The sequence below is a fragment of the Pangasianodon hypophthalmus genome, chromosome 17 (assembly GCF_027358585.1).
Source record: "Pangasianodon hypophthalmus isolate fPanHyp1 chromosome 17, fPanHyp1.pri, whole genome shotgun sequence".
In the NCBI taxonomy this organism is placed as follows: Eukaryota; Metazoa; Chordata; class Actinopteri; order Siluriformes; family Pangasiidae; genus Pangasianodon; species Pangasianodon hypophthalmus.
The window spans coordinates 3,711,482-3,721,495 of record NC_069726.1 but is presented as its reverse complement, the minus strand read 5'-3'; the positions used below and the strand labels follow the sequence as shown (position 1 = coordinate 3,721,495).

The following is a 10,014-nucleotide window of genomic DNA, read 5'->3' as shown; positions in this document are numbered from 1 at the left end:
GGTCCAACTTGCTGGTTGGTTCCTATGATAGGCTTGGTACAAAGGCCCAAAATATAATAAATTGTATTACCTTATTTACAGGATATTAGGTATTGTGTTTTTTGGTTTGATGTTGATGCCTAAAATGTCATCAGTGCCAATAATCCAACAAGATTTCATTTTCCACCAAGATGCACACAAACAAAGGATACTTTATTGTCAATAACTAACTATTGTGAAGAATCTGCTTTTTAAATGTGAGTGTGTTACAAAGAAACACATTTTTTATTAAAAAAAAAAAATGCTTAATACAGCCAATCACTGGCCAATACTGTCACAGAACCATGAACATGTTATATTTTGGGTCTTTATACAAAGCATGCTGTTATAGGAAAATTATCAGCTACAGGCTGGGGTGATTATTTTCCAATAACAGCACATCCTGTTATGCAACAGCAATTTGTCGAGGATTACAATTGTTATTTATTAAAGAGCAGCTCGTCATACCTTTTATCCATTTGTAGTTACATCTAATGTTGTGGAACATCTGTGAAGCTGTATTGTCAGTTAAAAAAAAAAATAAAAAAATCATAAAACAGTGAGTTCTCTGTCCTGAGACAGAGAACTTAATATTCTTTTATATGATGTAATTTAATATGAATTTTGCATAATAGTGAACAAGCAGTGAATAGTGAATGTAACATCTTTGAAGCCAGTCCTGAAGACTGAATGTGCATAGTGCATCTATACTCAGGAAATTTTTTCATCGGTGTGTGTGCATTTTATACCTGTACCATGGTTTTTGATTGCATTTCTGTTTGAAATGAGCAGTTTGGCTCAACAGGATGCATGCACAACAGTGTGAAATGGCTTAAAGGACATTTTAGGGGAAAATTAAATTCAAAAAGAAAGATAGTCCACTGTGATGTATTATTGTTCAATTTCATGCATAGTGTTACACACTGTCACAAATCACATAGTAATCTGTTTGTGTTTAGAATATGAAATGATTTGGTGTGTCTTAACACTACTTGTTGGCCATATTAAGTCTCAAAACTCAACTGTAAATATGAATTTAGACCCCAAACATGATTTGGTTTTATGGTAAGTGTTAAATTTCTACATATAACATTTATGAAAATTCAGCAGTGAGAATAGTACATTTAAAGAATTTCCATTAAGACAGGCAACTTTCTGAGATAATTTCTTTACCAGAGTCAGGCAGAATACTAAATGTCTCCGTGTTGAACATATAGTGCACTATGTAGGTTATAGACGCCTGTAATTTGTAGTATTTGTAGTGCGCCTTTATAGGGAGCTTCAATCCATTCGTAATAATGCACGAGCGTTCTAATAATGACTGTAATTAGCGGCACGTGCGGCTCCAGCCAGGTCCAGGCCCAAAAAGCGTTCACTGTCAGCTCGGGTTTTAAGCTAAATTCTACTCGTTTCGGGTTAAAATTGTGTTTTATCTTCGGGTGTCACACAAAAACAATGTTTGTTTTTCAAGCTGGTTCCGGTAAGTTTGAAATAAGTTCAAATGTTTAGGTACAACATTGTTGTTTTGAGTTTCAAGCTAAAATGCTAACGCTGGGTGTTTGTAGTCGCAGGTGACGTTTGTGTTTGTTTGTTTGTTTGTTTTGCGAAGTGTGTATTTAAATTAAGTCTGCTAAATGACCTGTAAAAACAAAAATAAGAGGACGTATTGTACTTGTATTAAATTATAAACTGGTTTTGTTGTTGTTATTCAAAGCCTTTTATATAACATATTTATGATTTGTTCGAATGAGTCGACTCTTGGATTCGGCTCTTTTAGATAAGATGAACGCTCTTTTAGATGAGCCGACTCATGAGCTGTTTTGGGGTCTTTTTTAAAAATTATTTCTTTTTATTATTATTATTATTATTATTATTATATTTTTGTATTATATTTTGTCTAATGTATTAGGGAATTTGGTCAGTTATTAGGATAAATGGAAATTAAGCACAGGTACAATTATTTCTGTATTTGTCAATAAACATTTGTTTTGCTGATTTTACAATTATTTAAATAGATTTATAACAATCAATGCAAAACATAAATGTTTTTTAGAAGGTAGAGAAATATTTTTCTCACAGTTTCCGAGTATAGTTTTGGCTATCTTTTGTTTATATTTAAAAAAAAAAAAAAAAAGCCAAATGATGAATCAGTATTCTGGGTCAGCATTAATTTCCTGTTGGCTTATTGTCCTATATCTTGATCAGCTAATTGAACTTTCCACGGTTTAATAGCATGTAGAATGGACATTCGGTGCTGACCGAGTCACCATCTTGTGTTATTCCCTTCCTTGTGTTTTCATCTTACACCTGACCAGTTATTTTCTTTTATTACTGTTCTTCGTGGTCCTGACAGGTTAAAGTGGCGCCAGTGACTAGAAAATGCTGCAGTCACCTCTCAGGCCTCTTGTGCCTCTATCAGCACTTGCCCTGCTCGGCTGGTGTTGGTACACCTTTAGGAAGAAGAGGAGCCTATGCGAGAGGGCTAAGGAAGAATTGTTGGTCTCCTCTGCTGCTAGGAAGCAAAGTATGGTGGAGAATGTTGCGGTACAGGAAGCTGCTGCCGATGGAAGTACACTGGCAGCACGGGATGTGAAAACACACTGCCATTTTCAGTCACAGGAAAAACAAGAGAGTGACCAAAATCTTGACCCTAACTGCTCTCAACTTAGTAGCACCATGGATGACTCGTCTGTCCTGTCTGGGGCCTCACAAGCCACTATTCTCACCTCCACTCCGATTGTACGACTTCTAAAAGGAATTCGCCCAGAACCAGAAGGGGAGGTTTCCAGAGCTCAAGCGTCTCTGCTTCTGGCCGAGAAGCCAGAAACGGACCCGGGAGAAGAGGATGACACTGTTAAAGGTCGTTCAGACATTAAAGCATTTGAGATGGAGTCTTTTACAAAGCAGCCCACAGGGATTGTGTGCCCCAAAGAACACGGAGTCACTAACGTGTCTGAAAAGCAAAGTGAAAGAGTCCCAAGCCTGAGTGAAGCCGATGGCCTGGTCATCGAGGTTATAAATGGTGCTACAGAAGAGATCACGGCAATTGGCGGTGGCATTTTAAAAAGAAAAGGTCATGCCGAACCGAGGGTAACTCCACAAAGCCAAGAGCAACTTCAAAAAGAAATCGACGAGAATAACAGTTTAGCGGTCACCAAGACAGATCTTGATGTTCTTACTAAGACAGTGGAGGAAAGTGTCTCTTCACCAGACATGCCGTGTGACCCCCTTTCGACATTCCTAGCAGGAAAGGATTCAGGTTGTAGCACGTGCCATTCAGAGGATGGATTAGAAGCAGAGAAAACTTCTAGCAAGTCTCAAACTGTGGAGAAAACGTCCTCCACTCTTCCTGTATCTTCTGAAACTCACCATGCCATAGCCCGAAAAAATGGAAAAGTTTCGAGACAAAAGGCAGATGCCTCTAAAGGTTAGTCCAATAATGTAACAGTTTCTGTTAGAGTTGTACAGCTCTTTCCCTTGCCCTGTCTAGTGAGCTGTTTAAACTTTTAGTTTCACTACTACACTGAATTTTGCAAGTGAATAAATACATTTGTTGGAATAACATGCCATAGATTTTGGGGTAAGACACCTAAAATGGCTGCTTCATCAGATGCTCTTATCCAGGTGCTGACGGTGTACAGTGTGTGAACGACGAGAGCAGCGTCGCCAGCAAACGAGACACACACTCTAGGAATTTGCCCCACACTCTGTGGAACATAGAGGTGCCAGCAGTGAGTGTCTAATGAGTGCATTTATAAATAAATTCAGCTTAAGTACATCTAGACATTAGAAAATTGATGTATTCCTCATACTCACGTGCTCATGTGCTCACATCCTGAAACTGTACACAGATTTTTTTTTTTCTGGTACTTTAATGATTAGCTTTTAAGTGCCTATGTGTTATCTTTTTTATGACAGCACCTCGTTGGGCGATTAATTGGAAAGAAAGGGAAATATATTTCCTCCCTGAAGCAAAGTTCTGGCGCGAAGATCTACGTGTCTACACTTCCATACACGTTCGAGTTTCAGATCTGTCATATTGAGGGTGAGTTTGCCTCTCAACTGGTCAATAAAGACCACCGTTTTCTCAAACTGTAATGGCACCGGTGCCCACTAGGAGGCAGTACCACATCTCTAATTCTAGGCTGTTCTGCTCAGGGTCTGAGGTGCAGGTGGAAAAAGCTCTGGCACTAATCAGAAAAAAGTTCAAAGATTTGGATTTGAGCAACCGCCTGAGCAGTTTACAACCTGCTGCAGTCCATTCTCTCCCCATCACTTCCTGGGTGAGTACATGCCATCCGTCAACAGTGTGGAAATAGATAAAGGAGCAGCTGCTTTTAAATGAAAGGCCTTGATTCATGCTGGGAGTGTGACATTAGGTTTCTTTTTGTGGGCAATAGCCTTGTAAACCACAGATTGATTTTATTTATTTTTTTTTTTTTGATTTGGTCAGTTCTGCTATGAATCCATTTAATTTAATTTTTTCCACTTTATTGTTCTTGTTAATGATAATTTAAGTAATGTGATATTTGGTTTTTGATTCTTTGCTTTTTCTTATTATTCTGCTTCCTGCAAGTCGTGTTATATCGCTTTGACTGTCGTTATGAAAATAGAAGCACAAACTAAAATCATGGTTGAACTTCATTTTTGATTCGACTCCTAGCCCTGGGAGTAAAATACTTTTGCACGTGATGCAAAACAAACCTCAGACCACCTTATGTTCATCCCAAAGGTGTTCAGTGGGGTTGAGGTCAGGGCTCTGTGCAGGACACTTGAGTTCTTCCACTCTTAATTTGGCAACCCATGTCTTCAAGGAGCTCACTTTGTGCACAGGGGCATTGTCATGCTGGGACAGGTTTGGACTCGGCTCCTCAGTTCCAGTGAAGGGAAATCTTAATGCTACAGCATATAAAGACAATTGTGTGCTTCCAGCTTTGTGGCAACAGTTTGGGAGAGGTCCACATATAGGCGTGATTGTCAGGTGTCCATGTACTATTGGCTGTATAGGTTTTTTTTTTTTTTTTTTTTCTTTTCCCCCTCATTTTGATGTAACTTACACAGACTATGGATCAACCCTGGTTTCGAATACAGCTTTCATCTTCAACCAGACATACCAAATAAATGTGCTTTGTGAATGTGCTCTTACATGGAGGTGCATGTGTGTGTGTGTGTGTGTGCGCGCGATTGCTTGCATCTAGCTGCTGCTCCCTCAGGACGGAACCGTGGAGGTCATTGTACCACGGGTGGAGGCAGCAAACTACCTGTTTATTCAGCAGCACACGCACCCCACCTATTACGGCCTGCGCAGTCTCACAGAGCAGATGCTCTTCTGCTACTGCCATTCAGGATGCCCCAGCCTGCCTACTCCTGTGGAAGGTACACTATGCCAGCAAGCTCTCTTCACCCACACACATACTGCCTTCACGCCTCTATTTGTCTTGCCCTTTCCTGTTGGGTTTCTCACCTTCAGCTTGTGTTTTTCACACCTGTTTTGCCTCTGCTGCATTTTGGATCTTCTGTGTCATTTATATTATTGTTTCAAACACACACACACACACACACACACACACACACACACACACACAGAAAATACAAGCAAATATGTAAATTCTGAGCTTTTGAATAATATTGCTTCTGTCTTTCTCATAGCAGGCGTGTTATGTGCGGCCCCGTCTCCTGATGGTGCATGGTGGAGAGCGCAAGTTATTCAGCATTACAAAGACTCCAATGTTGTACAGATCAGATATGTGGACTATGGAGGCTACGTGACTGTTAACCTCAATTCTCTGAAGCAGATCAGGTTATTCTTTCCTTCCATTTTTTTTAAGGCTTGTTTTTACAGCTTGTGATGGGATTGATAAGATCTAAACATGTTGCTCAGTCTTGCTTATTTTTGCAGGTCTGATTTTGTGGCGTTACCTTTCCAAGCATCTGAAGTTATGTTAGAAAACATTGCACCTTTGCCAGGTATGTAAGTAAGGGTAAAGTGTAAATATTTTCCTTACTTTCTCAATCATTTATTCATTGTGTAATTATTAAGTACAGGAAGTTACCTTCCAGCATCTTGACATTTTGGCCTGAACGCAAAGGCCCTCATTCTAAAATAATTTTGATTATTCTAATTCTGCACAGAAATTTTGTGTACTCTATAACTGATATGTTTGCAAATCAGCCACAAACTCTCAGAATGCCGTTCCTTTGATTCCTCAGGAAAGGGGACGTTTTCGTTTGAAGCCAAAGAGGCTCTTGAGGAATTAACACAAGGGATTCCTTTAATCATGAAGGTGAGAAACTGATATCCCCAACATTCCTGCTTTCTTTTTTTGATCTCCTTCTTAAAAGAATAAAGCACCGCTGGAGTGTTTTTACTTACTCCTCGTTGTGATCCGTATCAGACATTATCAGTATGCTGCAGGAGGAGTTTGTAAGTGGCAGACATGTGCGCCTTAATCATTTCTATAGAATGAAAGTGTGTGTGTGTCTTTCTGCTCTTAGGTGACTGGCAGTCAGAGCGGACTGCCCATAGTGCACATGTGGCGACATGCAGGAGAAGAGGTTTGTATTGATCACATTCATTTAATTTTTTGTAGAGATGTATGGATACCATTGGTACTCATCGATACTGACACTGATACTGATACTGATATAAAATTGAGCAGCCTACTTGGTATTAACCAGCCAGGAGCACATGGTATCAGGTGTTATCAGAGCGTTTTTTATGAGTAAGCGTAGATGTCAGACTGATATCAGTATCAGTACTGATGTATCCTCAAATTTAAGGAATGGACTGGGGGGGGATACATATTTTTAACTGTATTCCACTATCCCAAATCAAACCAATGAGCAGCTGTCAAACATGCCTTGAAGTTTTCTTGTTTAGTTTTGCACAGGACTTAATGTAGCTAACAAATAACCAAAGTCTGTATCACTGTTCCTATAAAAACATGCCCATTTATTTAATCTAAATTTTAAATAATGCCAAATGGCAAGGCAGTGTTCTGGTAAAATTGCAGATGGATTTTGTGAGGTGTGGCCAAAGGGACGGACGAAAAGGCAATTCTGGCTGTCCAAGAAGGCGGTCCCATAACTTAACAAATATTCAAAGAATTTTTTTTTTTTAATATATATACTTTTATACATGAGGGTACATCACACTGCATCCTTACTCAGTATACGGTAACGAGGAAGATGGTGTCTCTCCTATGTGCTGATGTAGATGATTTCGGTGAATGGAGTGCTGGTGGAGCGTGGGCTTTGCTCGTGGTTGGACAGCCACTGATGGTGAAGCCTGTACACGTCTGCTTCACCTCTCCCCCCCCCTAGCCTCTTCTCTTTGCTCACATGCGCCTTGGTGCACACACATCAGTGCTCCTTGTATTGTGTAAAAATCATGCGTTTTACATTTTTGTTGCAAAAGAAAATCTATTTTGACTTCTATAATAAATAAAATATGGGGGGAAAAAAATCAGCATGAACTCGGAGTGGCTTAGGGTCAGATTGTAGTATACTTTACAGTACATATAATTTCTGTACACGTAAACTAAGATTTAAGAAGTTTTTCTGATTGAATAGTTTTGTAATGCTCATTTGTTTCTCTTTGTATGTACATCTCTGAATTTTTTTTGGGTTTGACTGAATTTAATGTATACACTAATTATGTCTAGTTCCTTATTGCTGCTTTGTTACTCTGGCACTTTTTTTTTTTTTTTTAAATATCGGTTTCTATTTTTTGTCTTCTTTTGCTGCACTTATTTTCCCTTTTCAAAAATGGGGAATCTTAAGTAGGATGTGAATGTATTGTGAGCCTGTTGGCTTCACACTGCTAGGCTAAACATCTTTCTAAAGAAAGGCACTCGGTGTGGGGAGTTACTATCTTCGCCCCATTAAATTAAATTAAAGAAACCCTCTTGGTGTGCTGCTGTGTTGGAATCACATCAGTAACACCTGGTGTTTTGTGAAAGTCATTTCTGCTTTTGTGTCCTTAAATGGAGTTTTTGACTGTAGTTTAAAAAAGTAATAAATTATAAACTGTAATTTTTGGTTTTACGCTTTAAACGGTTGCTTTAATAGTTGTTTATCCCATACCGGTTCACACATTTTGCTGGGAATGTACTGAGGATATGCGGCAGTCTGGGAAAACCCGTTGTGGGTCCTTCTGGCTAAAATCTTGCGAACAGACAAAAGTTGGGTTTTTCTCCCACTAATATACATTTACACTTCAACTTTAACAAAAAAAATATATATAATGTTCTCAGACAGTGAATGTCAGACTTGATCAAGCTGTTGGAGAGCCTTAGATGTGTTGTAGCAATGCAGATATACGCCTCATCAGTTTAGTTTGTAATCAAAACATCCATGAGGCTTCTGTGTCGTCACATCATCAGAGAACACTTTGTGGACAAAGTTTTAAAGTGTCTGAATGACCTAATAAAAGATGGGAAATTTAGCCCACGGATCAGAAGTGAGTGAATGAATCAGCTTTTATTTCCCTACTGATGTGGCCGTGAACAGAGATCAGTCGAGTGAAGAGAAGATGTGTAAATGCTGTGACATTTACCTCAGGTGATGAGGCTAATGTCGAAGATGCTGCTAACTAATTTCCCATGGTAAATGTATAATTCTTTGAGAATTGTTTTATTAAAAGTGTCACAAATGTGTCACTTATGAAAAAAAGTAAATTTGGTTACGAATGTAGAAGTGGGTGGTGTGATTGCTCGACGTAGCCTATTTATCTCGTCTCCGGACAATATTAAAACCGGTTAAGATATTTCTCAGAGATAATATAAAGATGGCATCCAAAATATTAAGGACTCAAAGTTTTTATGATTAAATTAAAATGGCTTATAATAATCTATTATTTTATATAAAATAAATAAAATTGTTATTAAATGTGAAATGATTGCTGAATGGTTGGGGCTTCAAGTCTGTCAATCTGTAGGTTATGAATAAAAACTGGTATACAGATTTATAATTTTTGACTTTTGGGGTAATCAGATTTTAAAATACCAGAAGTCTTTTGTTTATTTTTTATTTATTTATTTATTTATTTTTTAAACAGTAGACTGTAGAAAATGTCCAAATTTTGACAAGGGTTTTCCCAGAATGCCACACACACAACTTGGATCCGTGGCTAAGTTCACTTTAGTAGAATTTTATAAGAATTAAAGTAGTTTAGGTCTTAGTAACTATTGACAATGTCTTTTTTTGTTTATTTGTTTGTCTGTAGAGTGTTATCTGAAAGGAACGTGTGCCGTAATCCTTGATTCGTGATCTTGAGGATACCATGCCCATACTGACATCCGGAGGTTTTTAGAAGGACGCATCAAGACTCGAGTTCGATCGCTAAAAGATCCGCAGTGACTCAGGTAAGACGCTTTTATTCTACAGTATTCAGTGTGCACCCACACACTTTTTCAAGAGCTCCTATATATCCAAGGGAGTTGTTAACCTCTGTTGCCTTTGTCGGGGATTAAGACTAATTTCAAAAATATTTTACCTAAACACAAATCATGCACACTTCGCAATGTTTTAAAAATGATGCTTCTTCGGAAGAAGAGACTCTAAACGCAATACCCTGATAAAAAAGATCCTACTCAGTATGAGCTATATTTCTCCTACACTGGCCTTTAGCATTATAAAAAGGATTTGTGCGTTTGAAGTACTCCGAGATGGCCAGTTCATTTATCCTTCGCTGACTGCATTTGTTAAATAAAGCTATCTCTATAAGTAACACTGATGTTCGAGGTCAAACTGCATTGTCGTAGCAGGTCAACTTTTTTCCTGTTACTGTTCAATAAACTTCACACTTGGCTTGAAGCCATTATTTTCACTGGATTTAAACTCCGCAGCTTTTTTTCTGAGAGGTACTTTGGCTTTCACACCATGATCTTATAGTTGAACTAGACCTGGGCTTTTTAACGCTTTTAGCACTTGGCACTTGAGGAACTGCAGTCATTACAGACTGGACAAGTCATTTTCTTGTCGAGAGCAGCTGTG

General features: G+C 38.5%; 1 protein-coding gene across 7 annotated transcripts in view; it reads left to right on the top strand.

The window, feature by feature from the left end:
* The first annotated feature begins 68 nt into the window (after nt 1-68).
* Nucleotides 69-10,014, top strand: part of akap1a (A kinase (PRKA) anchor protein 1a) — a 61,306-nt gene continuing 51,360 nt past the window's right edge. For 5 of the 7 annotated variants that reach the window (XR_004579813.2, XR_004579815.2, XR_003404550.3 and 2 more), the window contains exons 1-11: nt 69-1,498; nt 2,372-3,445; nt 3,643-3,749; nt 3,937-4,063; nt 4,177-4,301; nt 5,217-5,394; nt 5,668-5,818; nt 5,918-5,985; nt 6,229-6,302; nt 6,514-6,573; nt 9,245-9,383. Coding sequence is in view for 2 of the 7 variants with exons in the window: in XM_026943787.3 (XP_026799588.3) it covers nt 2,398-3,445; nt 3,643-3,749; nt 3,937-4,063; nt 4,177-4,301; nt 5,217-5,394; nt 5,668-5,818; nt 5,918-5,985; nt 6,229-6,302; nt 6,514-6,573; nt 7,235-7,297 (2,001 nt within the window). In the remaining 5 variants the exon portion in view is untranslated. Of the gene's footprint in view, nt 1,499-2,371; nt 3,446-3,642; nt 3,750-3,936; nt 4,064-4,176; nt 4,302-5,216; nt 5,395-5,667; nt 5,819-5,917; nt 5,986-6,228; nt 6,303-6,513; nt 6,574-7,234; nt 8,641-9,244; nt 9,384-10,014 lie in introns of those variants that run through there. The other 2 variants (XM_026943788.3, XM_026943787.3) reach the window with 2 other exon arrangements.